We start from the raw sequence: 22,531 nt of genomic DNA on the forward strand, positions 1-22,531 counted from the left end.
GTTATTATTGTTTATATATCTCAAATAAGCCATCATATTTGCCTTTATCAACACATATCATTTATACGTTGGAGACCCACTAGTTCGGCTTTATTAGGTTTTGATTCATGAAGCATATACGTGTTTTCCAAACCCTAGCTTAAGAGTGGGTGTGAAACTTAGAAAAACTACAGTCATGGCGTTCATTTGCTGTGCGCAGGCGCACTGGTAGCTCTGCTTGCGCAGGCGCACTGGTAGCTAGAAATACGTAGCAAATCCTATGTAACTTTGAGCATAGTTTTTTATAGATATTATACGAAGCAGTAATGAGAATACGTTGCCAGGGTGTACCCTGCCTTTTGTCCAAACACTGCTGGGATAGGCTCCAGCTTCCCCGCGACCCTTCATCGGAGTCAGCAGTTAGGATGATGAATGAATGAATGAATGAATGTTGTAAAAAATGTGAAATTTTCAGATGAATTGTTCTTTCCTCTTCTTGTCCCACATAAGCAACATTTTAGTCGACAAACTGGAAGAAAGAAGGAAACTGATTTAAGTTCTTGTTAGTTATTAGTCGACTAAATACATTTGTAAATCAGCTTCTATCTTATTAATGTCCCAGTAAGTGATGGTTTCCCCTTTTATCATGATTATTTAGTAATAAACATCAATAATAAACCCTATAAGCGTATAATAACACGGTGATGTGACATATTTGACCTGAAAACTGAGAATCCTTTTCAGGAATCAGTAAGTTGGATAGAAACCAGGAACTGGTCAGGAATCTACTTTTCCTCCATTTGTCAGTTTTGTGATATTCTATTCTTTAAATGATAATTATATTATTGTAGGTTTAACATTTAAAAGCGGAGGATTTTCTCAGTGGGAAGTTGGTAAACGTGCAACTGCTGAGGAGTTTTTAAGTCGCTGTGATGTGTGGAAGCATCTGGTGCAGGTTTATGGAGCTACAGGGAGGTTCAGCGACCACCCCTCTGTCGCATGCGTTCTTACTCTGCCGCTTCGCTCTGCTCAGCTCTACTTTCTTCCTCTGGAGGCACCGGCAACCTGCGGAGGTGTACATCCGTTATCTCAGTCTCCATAAAGATGTTGCCAAACTATGCCGAGGGCGGAGGTCTTACTCAACTTCCGGCTCTTCCAGGACTTCCTGGCTGTCCAGGGAGAGCTTGATGGACGTGCCCTCGCTGGCCATCTGTCTGACAGCCATCTCAGCGGTCTGCCTCGCCACCTCTTCAGCCAGACGGGCCATCTCCATCCGCTCCTGCAGCAGGCTGAAGGGAAATGTTAGCAAGAGACCAGTTTATTGTGCTGGGTTCAGAGTGAAGGAAAGGGAAATGAACATGTTAACTGGGAAACAGCCAGTTTGTTGTGCGGTTAGATGTTGACATGTGAGAAGACCCTCCTACCGTTCCTCCATGGTGGCCAAAGCCACACCTTCCGCCTCCTTCTTGATGCTTTCAATAAAGGGCGTCCAGCGGCCGGTTTGGGTCTCCGCGTCCTCCAGCAGCATGTGGGGCTGATCTTCCTTCTGATTGGATGGTGTGGGGGGGCTCGCCTCCTGCTGGTGCTGAGCTGGGACTACTGGTGGGCTCGTGGCCGCTTTGCTGGGACCCTCACACTTCTGCTGGACCTCGTTGTCCGATTCCACATCTTCCAGAATCATGTCCGGCTTGAGTTTGGACGAAGCTAGAGAAGGTGACGCGGACGTCAGTGGCAGATTGGACCTTCTTAGGTTAAACTGATGCTAATTAAAAGGCAGGTGGTCATTCTGGGGGGGTTACAGGCTTTTCTGGACTGATGAAGTCAAATGAGTTTTTCTATGCAGCAGTCAGACACAGAGGATTCCATCTGTATCACTTCATTTGCTTTTGTTCCACTGATGAACATGAAACGTGAAAAGACATGGACACCGGCCTCTCTGAGGAACACACACACAGCTACAAGCCAACACACACACACTTGTTTTTGGTAAAAATAACTGGAAAGTTGTAATTTTCTATGTTCTACAAGTCGACCCCAGAAGGGCCACAATGCTGCAGGTTTTCCTTGCATCCCTGCTCCAACACATCTGGCTCAGATGAGTCATTTTGCAGAACTTCAGTGGCTGTTTGGTTTGTTTAATCAGGCGTTTTGGAGCCGAGCACTGAAAACCTGCAGGCTGCTGTTGAACAGGTGACAGAGAAGTTTCTGAAGCTGTTCAGATCCGAGTCAGAACGATGCCAAGAGATTCAAACACCTGAATATTTCTGGGCTTCAGTTTTCCTAAGTCTGCTCCTTCTCCACCTTTCACAGTGAAACCCTCCGAGGCTCAGAAATGTCTTCCCATGGACGTTCCTGAAGGAGTTTGCTTTCGTGTCCTGAGTTGAACATATTTTATTGCAAGCGTAAAACTTAAATTGGCATTTTTTCTGAGTGCCTGCCCTAACCCTAACCAGCCCAAGGCGTCTCTACCACATGGCCTGGCAATGTGATGGCGAAAGCAGAAGATCTCATTACTGTTTCACATTCTCAGTGTTTCACCGTTGTTCCGAAATGACCAACTGTTACCGCAATGATTTGTGACAGAAGCATAAATTTTCCTTATTTATTCCATCCATCTTCTACCACTTATCCGGGGTCGGGTCGCGGGGGCAGCAGCCTAAGCAGGGAAGCCCAGACTTCCTTCTCCCCAGCCACATTTACCAACTCTGCGGGGGGGATCCCGAGGCGTTCCCAGGCCAGCCGAGAGATATAATCCCTCCAGCGTGTCCTGGGTCTTCCCCGGGGTCTCCTCCCAGAGGGACGTGCCTGGAACACCTCACCAGGGAGGTCCAGGAGGCATCCAGACCAGATGCCCGAGCCACCTCAACTGGTTCCTCTCGATGTGGAGGAGCAGCGGCTCTACTCTGATCTCCTCCCGGATGACCGAGCTCCTCACCCTATCTCTAAGGGAGAGCCCGGCCACCCTGCGGAGGAAACTCATTTTAGCTGCCTGTATACGAGATCTCCTTCTTTCGGTCACGACCCACAGCTCATGACCATAGGTGAGGGTAGTAACGTAGATCGACTGGTAAATCAAAAGCTTCGCCTTCTGGCTCAGCTCCTTCTTCACCACGACAGACCGTATTACTGCAGACGCCGCACCGATCCGTCTGTCGATCTCATGCTCCATCCTTCCCTCACTCGTGAACAAGACCCCGAGATATTTAAACTCCTCCACTTGAGGCAGGACCTTACTCCCGACCCGGAGAGGGCAATCCACCCTATTCCGGCTGAGGACCATGGTCTCAGATTTGGAGGTGCTGATTCTCATCCCAGCTGCTTCACACTCGGCCGCGAATCGCTCAAGCGAGAGCTGGAGATCACGACCAGATGAAGTCAACAGGACCACGTCATCTGCAAAAAGCAGAGACCCAATCCTGAGGCCACCAAGTCGGATCCCCTCAACACCTCGGCTGCGCCTAGAAATTTTGTCCATATAAGTTATGAACAGAATCGGTGATAAAGAGCAGCCTTGGCGGAGTCCAATCCTCACTGGAAACGAATCCGACTTACTACCGGCAATGCGGACCAAGCTCTGACACCTGTCGTACAGAGACCGGACAGCCCTTACAAGGGGGTCCGGTACCCCGTACTCCCGGAGTACCCCCCACAGGAGCCCCCGGGGGAAACGGTCGAACGCCTTCTCCAGGTCCACAAAGCACATGTAGACTGGTTGGGCAAACTCCCATGCCCCCTCCAGGACCCCAAAGAGGGTATAGAGCTTGTCCACTGTTCCGCAACCAGGACGAAAACCACACTGCTCCTCCTCAATCCGAGATTCGACTATCCGGCAGACCCTCCTCTCCAGGACCCCTGAATAGACCTTACCAGGGAGGCTGAGGAGTGTGATTCCCCTGTAATTGGAATACACCCTCCGGTTCCCCTTCTTAAAAAGGGGGACTGCCACCCCATTCTGCCAGTCCAGAGGTACTGCCCCCGATGTCCACGTGATGCTGCAGAGGTGTGTCAGCCAGGACAGCCCCACAGCATCCAGAGCCTTAAGGAACTCCGGGCGGATCTCATCCACCCCCGGGACCTTGCCACCAAGGAGCTTTTTAAACACCTCGGCGACTTCAGCCCCAGAGATAGGAGAGTCCACCCCTGAGTCCACCAGCTCTGCCTCCTCATCGGAAGACGTGTTGGTAGGATTGAGGAGGTCTTCAAAGTATTCCCTCCACCGACCCACAACGTCCCGAGTTGAGGTCAGCAGCTCCCCACCTCCACTGTACACAGTGTTGATGGAGCACTGCTTCCCCCTCCTGAGCTGCCGGATGGTGGACCAGAATCTCCTTGAAGCCGTCCGGAAGTCTTTCTCCATGGGCTGGCCATGGAGACAGACTTCTGCCGAAAAACTGCAGAAAAACTCCTCCACGCCCGAGTTGTTGCCTTGGCGACAGCCGAAGCCGCATGCCGCTTAGCCTGTCGGTACCCATCAGCTGCCTCCAGAGTCCCACAGGCCAAGAAGGCCCGATAGGACTCCTTCTTCAGCTTGACGGCATCCCTCACTGCTGGTGTCCACCAACGAGTCCTGGGATTACTGCCACGACAGGCACCAACGACCTTACAGCCACAGCTCCGGCCGGCCGCCTCAGCAATAGAGACATGGAGCACAGCCCATTCGGACTCAATGTTCCCCGCCTCACTCGGGACATGGTTGAAGCTCTGCTGAAGGTGGGAGTTGAAGCTCGCTCTGACGGGGGACATGAGAATGTCCACACCTGCTCGGCACCTCTCCCACCATGAGCAACTCTAGAGTGGTAGAAGGTCCAGCCCCTTGAGGGACCTTGACAAGCCATGCATCGAGGTGAGTCCAACTATATCTAGCCGGAACCGCTCAACCTCACACAGAAGCTCAGGCTCCTTCCCCACCAGAGAGGTGACGTTCCACCCCCAGGTGTGGGCCACATATGTTCCACACCTGGGCCTTATCTGTTCTACACCTGGGCCACATCTGGACCACATATGTTCCACACCTGGGCCACATCTGGACCACATATGTTCCACACCTGGGCCTTATCTGTTCTACACCTGGGCCACATCTGGACCACATATGTTCCACACCTGGGCCTTATCTGTTCTACACCTGGGCCACATCTGGACCACATATGTTCCACACCTGGGCCTTATCTGTTCTACACCTGGGCCACATCTGGGCCAGATCTGGGCCAAACACGTTGCTGTTTGGGTTTTATTTACTTTTTTCGTCTCCTGCCAGCACCAGGAAAACGAGATTTCAGTCTCTCATTACGCTTTAAATCCCAGCACCGCTTCACACTTGCATGACAACACGGATGTGTTTATTAGATTCTCCACATGTTTTGTCTGTGAGCAAAAAGGCTTATTGGACATCTGGAGCACAATCACACCACATATCCAGGCCACAATTCACAGTTTAATAGAAACAGATCCATCAAAGCAAAAACAGGTTTTTATTGTATTTTCTGTTCTTACACGTGTTGTTAAAAGTAAACAAATCTTCGGTGAAGCCCGATGGATTAAGATGCATTTCACATGAGGAAGCTGGTTTGATTCCTGACTGTCTGAACTTAAAGATTCAGGTTATTTCCCAAGACGCTTTGCACCCATCTACTGCCTCTTTTCATTGACAAATAAATGCTTAAAAATTAAAATACAGTCTTTACAAAAAGCTCAAATTCATCATATTTATCATGAGATCAACACGTAAACGACACAACTTCCTCTGAGCACAAAAGATTTTCAGGAACAGGACTTTAGGATCAATGTCTGATAATGCTAAACTCCACTGATGTCCAAGTATAAATGCAAACATGCAGTAGAATAAACTCTCCTTCATACAACACAACACTACATGAATATAGCTGCCATTTAATCACTTATTTTCTGAAAAATTGGTTTCTGTTTGGATTTGTGAGAATTATATATGTGTTTAATTTTTACTGGCGACATGCATAAATATGGTTTTCCATAAGAAAAACTAAAAGCATCACAAAATATCAGACCTGCAATCGTTTGTGCATGAGATCTACCACAAGATGGCCGTTTCTAAATGTTTCTGCGTCAAACAGAAAATGTGCAAATTCAACAAACAAACATGAACACAACTATCATGTTAAAATAAATGCAGTCATGCTTTAGCATTTGGCTATGCTGCTATGGTTATACATTCATGTGAAACCTGTACTTGGTACAGTAAGGTGAGTTGAAGACATGTCTTAATGCATCTTCGCTTAGCTGCACAATACAGAGCGCTAGTTCTGCCCACAATGCAATGTGTCTACTGGCATCTATGTGTCTGTCTGGGAGAATCGGAGCGTCCCCCAGTCGTCTCCTCCTGCTGTTTAAGGGGCTCACAGCACCTTCCCCCCTGAAACAGAAGGAGAAGAGGGACTGAGTTAGGCTCCGACCGTCCGACCAAAACACCTCCTCAAAAACTAGGGGGGGAAACAAGAGGGCTGTTCAACACAGAGGGAATTTATTTCCACATCCCTGTGTGAGCAAGCTGGGATGAAGGAGGGCAGGTGGATATGAAATGTTTCAGTTTTAGTGTCTGGTGGTGCCAGACTGTGTAATTTTACTGTGCACATTGTTTCTATGGCAACAGACATAGAAGAGTTAAACCTCAACTCACCTTTCTGGAGGACCTCATGTGCTCCCTAAAGTCCCATTTCAGAAAAAAACAAAAGTTAGTTAGGAAATATGAAAAATACCTCTGAACAACGTGGAAAGGGGCATTAAGCTGTGAGATTACCTCAGACTCATCTTTGGGTTGGATAACAAGCTGAGGCATCTTCAAACCCAGACCTGACACGAACCAGTCGACCACTCTGTGGACAGAATCACAGTGAGATGAAGACGTTCAGCAGGATCTGAAGCCGGACAGAGACAGGGAATCGCACCTTCAACCACAAAAAACACAAGCAATCAGAGGGCTCAGGGCTTTACCAAGCCTCAGGGTCACCTGAGAAAAACCCCAGCAGCCCACCCTGTTACCATGCCGACACGTCGAGCACCCCGTTACCATGCCGACGCTTGTAGCACCTTGTTACCATGACGACGCTTCCACCAACCCGTTACCATGCCAACATTTCTACCACCCTGTTACCATTTCTGTTCATATTTTCTTTATTAAATTACTGTGCATGAGACAGTTTCAGTAGTGGGTTTTTAAGACCCTTCACTCCTAAAGGTGTCCATAAATTAGTTATAATGTACGGGGAGAAAACCGCTGTTTGGGAGGTTTCTCACTTTCTTTTTACAAAATCAAAGAAAAAAGTGTCATGATATGATGTGAAATCAATTCTGAAGGAATATAAATTCCAAATAATCAGTAAAACATGAACATTATTTACCATGAATGAGCTCTTTTACAACAGTTTATTGTTATCGTCTGCTATTTCCAGTCATTTTTATTTTTATTTCTTTTTGATCAACTTTCTGAGTATTGAACAAAAGTAAAGCCTTTTCTAAAGCATGAATGCAAATGTGTGTTTACTGTGAGACCATCACAAACAAAACTTGGAGGTAGGAATGTGTGCGGATGCTGGTCAGACTGGGGGGCTGCAGAGCAGAGCTGCATCGGCCTGGAAGTGATGGAAATCTGCAAGCAGTAGTGTGATGCTTCTTTTGTCTTTTTGCAGCAAAAAGTTTGTCTCTTTTTCCTCTTTGGGAAGCAGAAACAAACTGATCTGTACATTGTTTTTCTGAAAAATAAATACGTGACTGCAGGGAATTTAATACTAAACAGAGGCTAAAAACAGGCTCTGTGCCCACGTCTGCTCATGACTGAGGGAAACATTTCCTCTGGCGTCACCATAGTGACGGAGGAAACACTTCCATGGAACTGATGTGAAGTCCATAGGAAAGGACTAGTTCCTTAACCGAACCTACCCAGAAGCCTTGCTGTCGGTGTCCAGGGAGATTCCACTGAGAGATTCTGGTGGCGGAGACAGAACTAAAAAGCAAAGACATTATAATCATTTATAAAATAGAATAATTAAATTAATTTAAAATAAGATATATAAAAAAAGTAATATTAATTAAACATGATATATGAAAATTTGAACCAAAAAATTATTTCAGATTAAATCAAAATAACTTTATGAAAATGATTTAATTTAATTTAACTTAATAAGTTAAACTATATTTAAAAAAATTAAAAACAAAATGTGTAAAAAAACAAAAAAAAAAAAACCCAAAATGAAGTAAATCCAATCATTTTTGCTTCATTACTTTTGTCCAGAGAAGAGCGGGAACCTTTGGATGGTTGTTCCACAGGTACAACACCAGGAGGCAGCAGCACAGGCTGGGGAATTATGTGCTTTATCCAGTTCACCACACTACAACAGAGACGTAGAAACATTATTCCTTACATGTTTGTAGGACATTTAAATCTGTGTTTTTCGTGGACAAGAGAAGGAAAGTCCAGCATGGCCTGAAGACTATCAGCTGCATCATGGAAAAGACTTTATGGTGATTTATACTCACTTTGGAGGAAATTGAGAGGAGGAATTCTCTTCATCTGAGGCTTCATCCTCAGAGACCATTTCCACCACAGGAATGTGTGGAAGGGGATCATAATCTGATGAACACAGCAAGAAGCATTCAGTGCATTAAATGACTCGCCCTACACAGCAAGGCTGAAGAAGCTTACCTGGCATTGTTGCAGCCTCGTACACCTGCAAGAACAGAACAAAATGCACTTAAAGCAAAAACAATTCAATCATTTTTGCTGTTAATCACTAAGAAATCTGCTCAAATCGCCTGCTTTTCCACAAACAAACTCAGGTACAGGCTCTGCTACTTCACCCATCCAGACACTGACATGTGATGTGAAACACAGCGAGGCTTCCAGGTGAGATGGTGGTCATACCCGCTTTGTACTGCAGGGAAGTTAAGGGAGGGCTTTAACCTGGATAAGCACCCCCTTAAGTTCCTTTACAAGCTTAATCCTTACACCTGATTAGTCTTATGAGCTTGTGGAACAACATTAAGTTGCTCCTGTCAAACGTTCACGGAGCAAAGATGGAACTTGTCCTGATGCTGATGGAGAACGTGGAGAACGGACATTAAAGAGAAAAGCTAACACAGCTGTTTTTTCTGAAGCGTCTCACCTCTGTGTGCTCCTCGACAGGCTTGCTGTTGCTTCCTTCAGGTTCTTTGTATTTCTCATCAGGCTGAGGAAGCACTTTGGTCAGATTCTGAGTGACCCATCCGATCACTCCAGACCTGGAGGAAGAACAACTGTAAATTCAGCCTCACAAGTGTAAAATTTAATGAAATATTCAGCAGTTTATTAAGCATACAGTACCTTTCTCCATCCTCTCCTGACTGGTGGAAGCAGGACAGAAAAGAATGACTGTTAAGCTCTTTCCATGCCTCTGCAGCTGTTCTCAATTATAATCCTGTTGATAATGTCAATTGAGTTGACGATGTATTGTTGATTTTAACCAAAAACTTTCATGAAATGAAAATGAAAACATGTTTGTTGGAAGGACAAAGCAAAGACTCAGAAACTGAATGAAGCTCATTTCCTCTGATGTGGCTTCGGTTTTCTTTGTTTTCTACAAGATAAGAAGCTGTTCCACCACATGTGGAGATCATTTCATTAGGAGTATTATCTGCAAACTTTGCTCAGGATGCCAAGGAGATGAAATATCAGCCTAAATGTTAATAATGGAAAAAAAATCCAAGTTTAGTTGTTTTAAGACTGTTTGAAGCCGATTTTAAACCTGTGGACTAACCTTGGCATCAGAGTTGGACCTGACAAGTCGAGGAGAGCCTGGAGGTTGCGGCAGGGCACTGCTGAACCCATTGGACAACCAGCCAATCACGCCGTTCTGGCCCTGGCTGCAGACATGGTGAAAGCAGAGGTCAGCGTTCACACAGCCGCTCTCGTGTCAAGAAACTGGAGGTGAAAGAAAGAGTTTTACCTTTCCTCTGAAACCTCCTCTGTGTTTTTCTGTGCAGCATTCTTCACTGTTAGAAATAAAATACTTCATGATTTAAATGCAAACAAACAGAATTAATCTAGAAATGCAGGTAAAGGTGCAGTGAAGGCAGCTGCGACGAATCCTCACCCTCTTTGCTCTTCGGAGGATCATGTGAGATTAAAGAAGGTGGAAAGAAATGCAGAGAAATGAGATCACACAGTGTGTAGATGTGTAGGTGTGTAGGTGTGTAGGTGTGTAGATGTGTAGATGTGTAGATGTATAGGTGTGTAGGTGTGTAGGTGTGTAGATGTGTAGGTGTGTAGGTGTGTAGATGTGTAGGTGTGTAGATGTGTAGATGTGTAGGTGTGTAGGTGTGTAGGTGTGTAGATGTGTAGATGTGTAGGTGTGTAGGTGTGTAGATGTGTAGGTGTGTAGGTGTGTAGGTGTGTAGGTGTGTAGATGTGCAGGTGTGTAGGTGTGTAGGTGTGTAGATGTGTAGATGTGTAGGTGTGTAGATGTGTAGGTGTGTAGGTGTGTAGATGTGTAGGTGTGTAGGTGTGTAGATGTGTAGATGTGTAGGTGTGTAGATGTGTAGGTGTGTAGTTGTGTAGGTGTGTAGGTGTGTAGTTGTATAGGTGTGTAGATGTGTAGGTGTGTAGATGTGTAGGTGTGTAGGTGTGTAGGTGTGTAGGTGTGTAGGTGTGTAGATGTGTAGGTGTGTAGGTGTGTAGGTGTGTAGATGTGTAGATGTGTAGGTGTGTAGGTGTGTAGGTGTGTAGATGTGTAGGTGTGTAGGTGTGTAGGTGTGTAGGTGTGTAGGTGTGTAGATGTGTAGGCGTGTAGATGTGTAGGCGTGTAGGCGTGTAGGTGTGTAGATGTGTAGGTGTGTAGGTGTGTAGGTGTGTAGGTGTGTAGATGTGTAGATGTGTAGGTGTGTAGGTGTGTAGGTGTGTAGATGTGTAGGCGTGTAGGTGTGTAGATGTGTAGGTGTGTAGGTGTGTAGATGTGTAGATGTGTAGATGTGTAGGTGTGTAGATGTGTAGATGTGTAGGTGTGTAGGTGTGTAGGTGTGTAGGTGTGTAGGTGTGTAGATGTGTAGGTGTGTAGGTGTGTAGGTGTGTAGGTGTGTAGATGTGTAGATGTGTAGGTGTGTAGGTGTGTAGGTGTGTCGTGTGTAGCTGTGTAGGTGTGTAGATGTATAGGTGTGTAGGTGTGTAGATGTGTAGGCGTGTAGTTGTGTAGGTGTGTAGGCGTGTAGTTGTGTAGGTGTGTAGGTGTGTAGTTGTGTAGGTGTGTAGGTGTGTAGATGTGTAGATGTGTAGATGTGTAGGTGTGTAGATGTGTAGATGTGTAGGTGTGTAGGTGTGTAGGTGTGTAGGTGTGTAGGTGTGTAGATGTGTAGGTGTGTAGGTGTGTAGGTGTGTAGATGTGTAGGTGTGTAGGTGTGTAGGTGTGTAGATGTGTAGGTGTGTAGGTGTGTCGGTGTGTAGATGTATAGGTGTGTAGGTGTGTAGATGTGTAGGCGTGTAGTTGTGTAGGTGTGTAGGTGTGTAGGTGTGTAGGTGTGTAGGTGTGTAGATGTGTAGGTGTGTAGGTGTGTCGGTGTGTAGATGTATAGGTGTGTAGGTGTGTAGATGTGTAGGCGTGTAGTTGTGTAGGTGTGTAGGCGTGTAGGTGTGTAGGTGTGTAGGTGTGTAGTTGTGTAGGTGTGTAGTTGTGTAGGTGTGTAGGTGTGTAGGTGTGTAGATGTGTAGATGTGTAGGTGTGTAGGTGTGTAGCAGTGTAGGCGTGTAGCTGTGTAGATGTATAGGTGTGTAGATGTGTAGGTGTGTAGATGTGTAGGTGTGTAGGTGTGTAGATGTGTAGGTGTGTAGATGTGTAGGTGTGTAGATGTATAGGTGTGTAGATGTGTAGGTGTGTAGATGTATAGGTGTGTAGATGTGTAGGTGTGTAGATGTGTAGGTGTGTAGGTGTGTAGATGTGTAGGTGTGTAGGTGTGTAGATGTGTAGGTGTGTAGGTGTGTAGGTGTGTAGGTGTGTAGGTGTGTAGGTGTGTAGATGTGTAGGTGTGTAGGTGTGTAGGTGTGTAGATGTGTAGGTGTGTAGGTGTGTAGGTGTGTAGGTGTGTAGATGTGTAGATGTGTAGGTGTGTAGATGTGTAGGTGTGTAGGTGTGTAGATGTGTAGGTGTGTAGGTGTGTAGATGTGTAGGTGTGTAGGTGTGTAGGTGTGTAGGTGTGTAGATGTGTAGATGTGTAGGTGTGTAGGTGTGTAGGTGTGTAGCTGTGTAGGCGTGTAGCTGTGTAGGCGTGTAGCTGTGTAGGCGTGTAGATGTGTAGGTGTGTAGGCGTGTAGGTGTGTAGTTGTATAGGTGTGTAGTTGTATAGGTGTGTAGGTGTGTAGGTGTGTAGGTGTGTAGATGTGTAGGTGTGTAGGTGTGTAGGTGTGTAGGTGTGTAGGTGTGTAGCTGTGTAGGCGTGTAGGTGTGTAGATGTATAGGTGTGTAGATGTATAGGTGTGTAGACGTGTAGGTGTGTAGATGTGTAGGTGTGTAGGTGTGTAGATGTGTAGGTGTGTAGGTGTGTAGATGTGTAGGTGTGTAGGTGTGTAGGTGTGTAGGTGTGTAGGTGTGTAGCTGTGTAGGCGTGTAGGTGTGTAGATGTATAGGTGTGTAGATGTATAGGTGTGTAGACGTGTAGGTGTGTAGATGTGTAGGTGTGTAGGTGTGTAGATGTGTAGGTGTGTAGGTGTGTAGCTGTGTAGGCGTGTAGATATCCAGATGTGCAGGTGTGTGTGTGTTGTCTTACAGCAGTTGCAGGTTTGGCAGCTTCAGCATTCCCAGGAGATTCAGCAGGTTGAGGAACCACTTTCACCACCCAGTTAAACATCCTGCTAAGCAAACAAACCGAGTCAGACGCTTAAACAGCCTCTTCATGCGCGCTGCTGATGCTGCTGGTTATCATAATAAATATCTTCCAACACCCTCTTCAAGCAGCCACTTCATGTGTCAGGCAGAGAACCCTTAACTGGAGCTAATGAGGTCTGAAGGAGGACATTTACCTCCTCACCATAAATGTAGGCTCAGTTTTTACTCAAAGTACTTTTGATGAACGTCAGGATCAACACACAGACACCAAACGTTAGAGGCCACTAGAAAGCAGAGGGTTAATCTTGTTCAGGTAGCGGTGCGGCATAAGCTGCTTTAGAGGCTCTACAGGTGGGCTACAATCAGTTTAACCTGAAATGAGTCACCAAGAGGACGTTTGAACCAGTCCAACACACCGCTCCAGTCAGAGACACTCGTCTGGCATAATCTCAAATATATGCATCATCCTCTCTGGTGCTTCATCATCCCAGTGAGATAATCCACCTCAGCAAAAGGCGAATGAACCGGCAAGACGTCCTGCAGCTTCACACTGGTTGCTTGGATGATGTGCATGAAAAACCAGCGTCTACCTTTAATCTAGTTCAGAAAAAAGTCGTTTAATGTTGGAAACATGAAGCAGGAATAGAAACAGCAGAGGTTCTCAGTGAGGGTAGACACAGGGATGCTGTCTGAGAAGCATGTCACTGATTCCCAACATATTATCTCCACCAGTAGGGATCAGAGGGGCTCCCTTTGTCCTAATCTCACATACATGGATTAAATAGTTCAGTCTCAACATTCCTTCTGGATCAGCTTCTCATCTTCAGTCTCATCATTCATCCCTTCATCATCATTTTTTCTCAACAAATGTAAAACTGAAGGAAAACAAGCAAATTTCAGCTTTTTCACAGTAAATAAGCTCAAACTGTTTCCTTCAGTTTCGCCCACAAACAGCAGCTTTTCCATCAAACCTTTGCTTACCTGTGCGTCTACAGGTGGCTCTGCATGCCGAAGGTGTGGAGATCCAGAGCGCGGCACCGCCAGCACAGATCTGCTGGGATTTCCACAGCGGCTGCTTGGAGCTAACGGGATTAACCTGCACCACCTGAAGGTCGGCCTGCAATCCCTGGCTGTGAGCAATCGCAGATTACCAGCAAAGAAAGGCATCATGAAAAGTGAAGTTAGGCCTGCGGGGACAGTTGACAAAGATCTGCTGTAATATCTGGAAAACAGTGTGTTTATGCTGTTTGTTTCCAGGAACCAGAAAGTTTCCAACACGCGTCATGGCGGCTGTTTTTGTTGCTTCTTACTGGCTGCTCAGCTGTTGCCATGCACTCACTGCTTAAATAAAGGAAAGAGGCAAACCCCGTTCAGCTGCATGGCGTCCAGGTCAGCTGATTGCAAAACGAGCCCAAACCATGAGTCTTCCACCGCCGTGCTGGGGCTGATGGTTGCATTTTGTCCCAGACGTCCTGTTGTCTCCACATCATTTCTCCCCCAGACAAGCTGCATCCTCTGTTTAACGGGAATGTGGACATTTAAGGCGCTAACTGAGGCTGGTAGATGAAGAGGAAGACCATCAGACTGTCAGGGACTTCCACCGGCAGCTTTTAGGAAACTTTATTTCTCCAGTCATTTGAAGATGGCCTTAAAACCCTCCGAGGCAGAAAAACAGGAACTATTTCTCCTCTGAAGTCTCCGCTGATGTCGACCTACTTGTTTTCTGAGGAATTTCTCTCAGAAACAATCTTAACATTTTGTGTGGTTCCTGATTATTCATTTGATTTTGTTTCTTTTCTAAAGATCCTTAACAGACTTTACCTTGATTTTCATCAGTCTGTCTCATGTTAACAGGTGTGTCTCTAGGCTAGAAGGCTACGTGTGTGTTTAACCAGGAGGAGCTGAGATTAAATCTCTTCCAGGAGGGTCCTGAACTAGACTTCTGGATCCGGAGTCAGGACACCGTCTCCAGACCTGCTTTATGTCTTTCACTTCTTTCTGATCATGATGAGATTGTTTGGAGGAGCAGCAGCGACCTGAAGTCTAGAACTCGGGTGAATCCAGGTCTGCTGGTTAGAAGTGAGGAGAGAAAGCGTGACGCCACAGATGGATTAAGAAGGATTCAGGACGGATCTGATTATCAGCCAGCTGGTGAACAGGACTTCACTATGAAAACTTTGTTGCCATTAAAATTCAGTTGATCCAATAATGATAATGATCATAATGATCAATCAGTGGGAGCAGAAGTTCAGCCAGGATTCTTTGGCTGGTGCAGAGAGAAAGAAATAGAGTTACGGGTGGTGGGAGGACCTCCGCCGCCATGGTGGGCTTGGTGGAAGCAGATCACAGCATGTTGTCACGAAGCCTGTTGCTTTGTGTGAGAAGTGAGAAGCGTTTACGGTGCTGATGAGACAGGAGGCGGCAGGTACATCCCATAATGAGCTCAGCATAAGCTGAGAGAACAGACCCATGGTCAGTACGCTGGCCTCAATCCCAGGACAATACCTGGCCACACCTGGACAACGGGCCACACCTGGCAACACCTGGAAGACGACTGGACGACACCTGGGGACAGGACTCATCCCGTCCCGAGGCCTTGCAGTCACACCTCACTCCCCATTTCTGTTTATCAGACTAAGACAAGGAGAAAGAAGGGGGAGGAGGTGGAGGAGGAGGAGGAGGAGGAGAATGAAAAGAAGAAGCAATCGAAGGAGGAGGAGAGGATGAGGCAAAAAAAAGGAGAAGGTGAGGAACGAAGAGGAAGAGAAGGAGGAGGAGGAGGAGGAGCAGAAGGAAGAGGAGGAGAAGGAGATGGGCGCAGAGATAAGCAGCAGGTGATCTGTGATGGAGGCTAATCCTGATTACGTCTGACATAAAGACGAGCAGAAAGGTGATCTCAAAACAAGACAAAGACAATCGCTCAGTCTGCACATGCGAGGCACACGGTCACATACATCAAGTGTTTGCTGTCACACAAGAGGATCTCACATTGTTTAATGAAGATGACGATGAGATCAAGATCAGCACACAAGTCATGTATTAAAATACACAGCGGACATTCAGCACATACATGTCTTACTGACATACATGACAAGACGACTCATGCTTCTATTAAAGCACATGGTAAACCCAGCTGTAAATATGTGCTGTAAAAATCTGCATATTTCCCAGAACTGATCAAATTGTAAAGACATTGTCGTGGAATTTATCTGATGAGAAATAAATTTAGAGACCAACCATGCTACGTTCAGTTTATTGACCATGTGCAGATGTTGCGAGCGAGAGGTCTGGAGAGCTCTGCCCTGCTCAGGGTGTTACAGCGATCTTTAGGCAGACACAGATAACCTCTGCCTGGCAGCACTAGTCAAAACAACTGCCATTTTGAACATAACAACAATCAAAGCTGAAACAGGCCTTGAAATGAACATTAAGGTTTATGCATGAACCTACTAAAGCAAGCTTTCTGAACTATTCTAAACTATGCAGAATATATATTTTTTACTATATAAAAGAAGCTTAATAAAGGAGTAACATATTAAAACTACACTATAGGTATAATTTCCAAGACAGACATCATACCACAGATGGTGTCAAAGTTCTGTCATTTTACTGTTGTGCGTTTCAACAAAGAGCTTTGAAAAAACAACCAAGATTTGACCCAATCAGATCAGAATCTGCTGAAAACATCATGAGGACATCATGTATCCATCCTGCCGTCAGGATCATTCAGGCTGGAGGTCCCACTTTGGTCCCTTTAGTATCACCATGTTTTACCTCCACAGCCTACCTGAGTCCTGCTGCTGACCATGTCCATCCCTTTCTGAGCACAGAGTAGCATCTTCTGAAGGAAACTTCCAGCAGGATGATGCACCATGTCACAAAGCTCACATCATCTCCACCATGATGATGAGTTCACTGTCCTCCAACGGCTCCACAGTCACCAGATCTACATCCAGCAGAGCAGCTTTGGGATGTGGCGGAACGGGAGATTCTCATGGTGATGTGGCGGAACTGGAGATTCTCATCACGATGTGGCGGAAAGGGAGATTCTCATAGTGATGTGGCGGAACAGGACATTCTCATGGTGATGAGGTGGAATGTTATATTCTCATGGTGATGTGGCGGAACAGGAGATTCTCATGGTGATGAGGTGGAATGTTATATTCTCATGGTGATGAGGTGGAACAGGAGATTCTCATTATAATGTGGTGGAACGGGAGATTCTGATGGTGATGAGGTGGAACGGGAGATTCTCATGGTGATGTGGCGGAACAGGAGATTCTCATCACGATGTGGCGGAACAGGAGATTCTCATGGTGATGTGGTGGAACGGGAGATTCTCATGGTGATGTGGTGGAACGGGAGATTCTCATGGTGATGAGGTGGAACGGGAGATTCTCATGGTGATGAGGTGGAACGGGAGATTCTCATGGTGATGTGGCGGAAAAGGAGATTCTCATCACGATGTGGCGGAACAGGAGATTCTCATGGTGATGAGGTGGAATGTTATATTCTCATGGTGATGTGGCGGAACAGGAGATTCTCATTATAATGTGGTGGAACGGGAGATTCTCATCATGATGAGGTGGAACAGGAGATTCTCATCATGATGAGGTGGAACAGGAGACTCTCATGGTGATGAGGTGGAACAGGAGATTCTCATGGTGATGTGGTGGAATGGGAGATTCTCATGGTGATGTAGTGGAACAAGAGATTCTCATCATGATGAGGTGGAACGGGAGATTCTCAAAGTGATGTGGTGGAACAAGAGATTCTCATCATGATGAGGTGGAACGGGAGATTCTCATCATGATAAGGTGGAACAGGATTTTCTCATCATGATGAGGTGGAACAAGAGACTCTCATGGTGATGAGGTGGAACGGGAGATTCTCATGGTGATGTAGTGGAACGGGAGATTCTCATGGTGATGTAGTGGAACGGGAAATTCTCATCACGACATTGTGGAACAGGAGATTCTCATGGTGATGTGGTGGAACAGGACATTCTCATCATGATGAGGTGGAACAGGAGACTCTCATGGTGATGAGGTGGAACAGGAGATTCTCATGGTGATGAGGTGGGAACGGGAGATTCTCATGGTGATGTGGTGGAATGGGAGATTCTCATGGTGATGTAGTGCAACGGGAGATTCTCATGGTGATGTGGTAGAACGGGAGATTCTCATGATGAGGTGGAACGGGAGATTCTCATGGTGAAAGAGGTGGAACGGGAGATTCTCATCATGATGAGGTGGAACGGGAGATTCGCATCATGATGAGGTGGAACGGGAGATTCTCATGGTGATGAGGTGTAACGGGATATTCCCATCACGACGTTGTGGAACAGGAGACTCTCATGGTGATGAGGTGGAAAAGGAGATTCTCATCATGATGAGGTGGAACAGGAGATTTTCATGGTGATGAGGTGGAACAGGAGATTATCATGGTAATGAGGTGGAACGGGAGATTCTCATGGTGATGTAGTGCAACGGGAGATTCTCATCATGATGAGGTGGAACGGGAGATTCTCATCATGATGAGGTGGAACGGGAGATTCACATCATGATGAGGTGGAACGGGAGATTCTCATGGTGATGAGGTGGAAAAGGAGATTCTCATCATGATGAGGTGGAACAGGAGATTCTCATGGTGATGAGGTGGAACAGGAGATTCTCATGGTAATGAGGTGGAACGGGAGATTCTCATGGTGATGAGGTGGAACGGGAGATTCTCATCATGATGAGGTGGAACGGGAGATTCTCATCATGATGAGGTGGAACAAGAGACTCTCATGGTGATGAGGTGGAACAGGAGATTCTCATGGTGATGTGGTGGAACGGGAAATTCTCATGGTGATGTAGTGGAACAGGAGATTCTCATGGTGATGTGGTGGAACGGAAGATTCTCATCACGACGTTGTGGAACAGGAGATTCTCATGGTGATGAGGTGGAACTGGAGATTCTCATGGTGATGTGGTAGAACGGGAGATTCTCATGATGAGGTGGAACGGGAGATTCTCATGGTGAAAGAGGTGGAACGGGAGATTCTCATGATGAGGTGGAACGGGAGATTCTCATGGTGATGAGGTGGAACGGGAGATTCTCATCATGATGAGGAGGAAATGGATATTCTCATGGTGATGTGGTGGAATGGGAGATTCTCATGGTGATGTAGTGCAACGGGAGATTCTCATGGTGATGTGGTAGAACGGGAGATTCTCATGATGAGGTGGAACGGGAGATTCTCATGGTGAAAGAGGTGGAACGGGAGATTCTCATCATGATGAGGTAGAACGGGAGATTTTAATCATGATGAGGTGGAACAGGAGATTCTCATGGTGATGAGGTGGAACAGGAGATTCTCATGGTGATGTGGTGGAACGGGAGATTCTCATCATGATGAGGTGGAACAGGAGATTCTCATGGTGATGAGGTGGACCAGGAGATTCTCATCATGATGAGGTGGAACGGGAGATTCTCATCATGATGAGGTGGAACAGGAGATTCTCATCATGATGAGGTGGAAAAGGAGACTCTCATGGTGATGAGGTGGAAAAGGAGATTCTCATGGTGATGTGGTGGAACGGGAGATTCTCATGGTGATGAGGTGGAACGGGAGATTCTAATGGTGATGTGGTGGAATGGGAGATTCTCTCGGTGATGTAGTGCAATGGGAGATTCTCATGGTGATGTGGTAGAACGGGAGATTCTCATGATGAGGTGGAATGGGAGATTCTAATCATGATGAGGTGAAACGGGAGATTCTCATGGTGATGAGGTTGAACGGGAAATTCTCATCATGATGAGGTAGAACGGGAGATTCTCATCATGATGAGGTGGAATGGGAGATTCTCATCATGATGAGGTAGACCAGGAGATTCTCATCATGATGAGGTGGAACGGGAGATTCTCATCATGATGAGGTGGAACAGGAGATTCTCATCATGATGAGGTGGAAAAGAAGACTCTCATGGTGATGAGGTGGAACGGGAGATTCTAATGGTGATGTGGTGGAATGGGAGATTCTCATGGTGATGTAGTGCAATGGGAGATTCTCATGGTGATGTGGTAGAACGGGAGATTCTCATGATGAGGTGGAACGGGAGATTCTCATCATGATGAGGTGAAACGGGAGATTCTCATGGTGATGAGGTGGAACGGGAAATTCTCATCATGATGAGGTGGAACGGGAGATTCTCATCATGATGAGGTGGAATGGGAGATTCTCATCATGATGAGGTGGAACAGGAATTTGTCATGGTGATGTGGTGGAACAGGAGATTCTCATGGTGAAGAGGTGGAACAGGAGATTCTCATCATGATGAGGTGGAACAGGAGATTCTCATGGTGATGTGGTGGAATGGGAGATTCTCATGGTGATGTAGTGCAACGGGAGATTCTCATGGTGATATGGTAGAACGGGAGATTCTCATGATGAGGTGGAACGGGAGATTCTCATGGTGAAAGAGGTGGAATGGGAGATTCTCATCATGATGAGGTGGAACGGGAGATTCACATCATGATGAGGTGGAACAGGAGATTCTCATGGTGATGAGGTGTAACGGGATATTCCCATTGTGATGTGGTGAAACGGGAGATTCTCATCATGTGGTGCAACGAGAGATTCTCATGGTGATGTGGTGTAACGGGATATTCCCATGGTCATGTGGTGAAACTGGAGATTCGCATGGTGATGTGGTGAAACGGGAGATTCTCATCACGATGTGGTGGAACAGGAGATTCTCATGGTGATGTTGTGGAATGGGAGATTCTCATGGTGATTAAGTGGAACGGGAGATTCTCATAGTGATGTGGTGGAACGGGAGATTCTCATCACGATGAGGTGGAACGGGAGATTCTCATCATGATAAGGTGGACCAGGATATTTTCATCACGATGAGGTGGAACAAGAGACTATCATGGTGATGAGGTGGAACGGGAGATTCTCATGGTGATGAGGTGGAACGGGAGATTGTCATGGTGATGTGGTGGAACGGGAGATTCTCATGGTGATGAGGTGGAACGGGAGATTCTCATGGTGATGAGGTGGAACGGGAGATTCTCATGGTGATGAGGTGGAACGGGAGATTCTCATGGTGATGTGGTGGAACGGGAAATTCTCATGGTGATGAGGTGGAATGGGAGATTCTCATGGTGATGTGGTGGAACGGGAGATTCTCATGGTGATGTGGTGGAACGGGAGATTCTCATGGTGATGAGGTGGAATGGGAGATTCTCATGGTGATGTGGCGGAACGGGAGATTCTCATGTTGATGAGGTGGAATGGGAGATTCTCATGGTGATGTGGTGGAACAGGAGATTATCATGGTGATGAGGTGGAACGGGAGATTCTCATGGTGATGTGGTGAAACGGGAGATTCTCATCACGATGTGGCGGAAAGGGAGATTCTCATGGTGATGTGGTGTAACGGGAGATTCTCATGGTGATGAGGTAGAACGGGCGATTCTCATGGTGATGATGTGGAACGGGAGATTTTCATGGTGATGTGGTGGAACGGGAGATTCTCATCACGATGTGGCGGAAAGGGAGATTCTCATGGTGATGAGGTGGAACGGGAGATTCTCATAACGATGAAGTGGAAAGGGAGATTCTCATGGTGATGTGGTGTAACGGGATATTCTCATGGTGATGAGGTAGAACGGGCGATTCTCATGGTGATGAGGTGGAACGGGAGATTCTCATGGTGATGAGGTGGAACGGGAGATTCTCATCATGAGGTGGAACGGGAGATTCTTATGGTGATGTGGTATAACGGGATATTCCCATGGTGATGACGTAGAACGGGCGATTCTCATGGTGATGAGGTGGAACGGGAGATTCTCATGGTGATGAGGTGGAACAGGAGATTCTCATCATGAGGTGGAACAGGAGATTCTCATGGTGATGTGGTGTAACGGGATATTCCCATGGTCATGTGGTGAAACGGTAGATTCCCATGGTGATGTGATGAAACGAGAAATTCTCATCACGATGTGGTGGAACAGGAGATTCTCATCACGATGTGGTGGAACGGGAGATTCTGATGGTGATGAGGTGGAACGGGACATTTTCATCACGATGTGGTGGTACGGGAGATTCTCATGGTGATGAGGTGGAACGGGAGATTCTCATGGTGATGTGGTGGAATGGGAGATTGTCATGGTGATGTAGTGCAGCGGGAGATTCTCATGGTGATGTGGTGGAACAGGCGATTCTCATCATGATGAGGTGGAACGGGAGATTCTCGTTGTTATGAGGTGGAACAGGAGATTCTCATGGTGATGAGGTGGAACAGGAGATTCTCATGGTGATGAGGTGGAACGGGAGATTATCATCATGATGAGGTCGAACGGGAGATTCTCATCATGATGAGGTGGAATGGCACATTCTCATCATGATGTGGTAGAACGGGAGATTCTCATCATGATGTGGTTGAACGGGAGATTCTCATGGTGATGTGGTGGAACGGGAGATTCTCATGGTGATGTGGTTGAACGGGAGATTCTCATGGTGATGTGGTGGAACGGGAGATTCTCATGGTGATGTGGTGGAACAGGAGATTCTCATGGTGATGAGGTGGAACGGGAGATTCTCATGGTGATGAGGTGGAACGGGAGATTCTCATGGTGATGTGGCGGAACAGGAGATTCTCATCACGATGTGGCGGAACAGGAGATTCTCATGGTGATGAGGTGGAATGTTATATTCTCATGGTGATGTGGCGGAACAGGAGATT

The 22,531-nt window shown here is 46.5% G+C and overlaps 1 protein-coding gene across 1 annotated transcript in view; it reads right to left on the bottom strand.

Moving 5' to 3' along the window:
* The window catches only part of LOC306769670 (uncharacterized protein), a gene marked incomplete at both ends in the record, with an annotated part of 55,421 nt that extends 40,305 nt beyond the window's left edge, over positions 1-15,116 (bottom strand). The window contains 16 exons of the mRNA XM_079258359.1: positions 991-1,044; positions 1,119-1,268; positions 1,404-1,683; positions 6,357-6,431; positions 6,629-6,653; positions 6,749-6,824; positions 7,888-7,951; positions 8,230-8,336; positions 8,485-8,578; positions 8,651-8,675; positions 9,111-9,225; positions 9,308-9,327; positions 9,741-9,846; positions 13,766-13,924; positions 14,134-14,309; positions 15,090-15,116. Of these exons, the coding sequence (XP_079114485.1) occupies positions 991-1,044; positions 1,119-1,268; positions 1,404-1,683; positions 6,357-6,431; positions 6,629-6,653; positions 6,749-6,824; positions 7,888-7,951; positions 8,230-8,336; positions 8,485-8,578; positions 8,651-8,675; positions 9,111-9,225; positions 9,308-9,327; positions 9,741-9,846; positions 13,766-13,924; positions 14,134-14,309; positions 15,090-15,116 (1,553 nt within the window). The remainder of the gene's footprint in view (positions 1-990; positions 1,045-1,118; positions 1,269-1,403; positions 1,684-6,356; positions 6,432-6,628; positions 6,654-6,748; positions 6,825-7,887; positions 7,952-8,229; positions 8,337-8,484; positions 8,579-8,650; positions 8,676-9,110; positions 9,226-9,307; positions 9,328-9,740; positions 9,847-13,765; positions 13,925-14,133; positions 14,310-15,089) is intronic.
* Between the last annotated feature and the right edge of the window lie 7,415 nt (positions 15,117-22,531).

This window comes from Telmatherina bonti, assembly GCF_933228915.1.
Source record: "Telmatherina bonti genome assembly, chromosome: 2".
Taxonomy (NCBI): Eukaryota; Metazoa; Chordata; class Actinopteri; order Atheriniformes; family Telmatherinidae; genus Telmatherina; species Telmatherina bonti.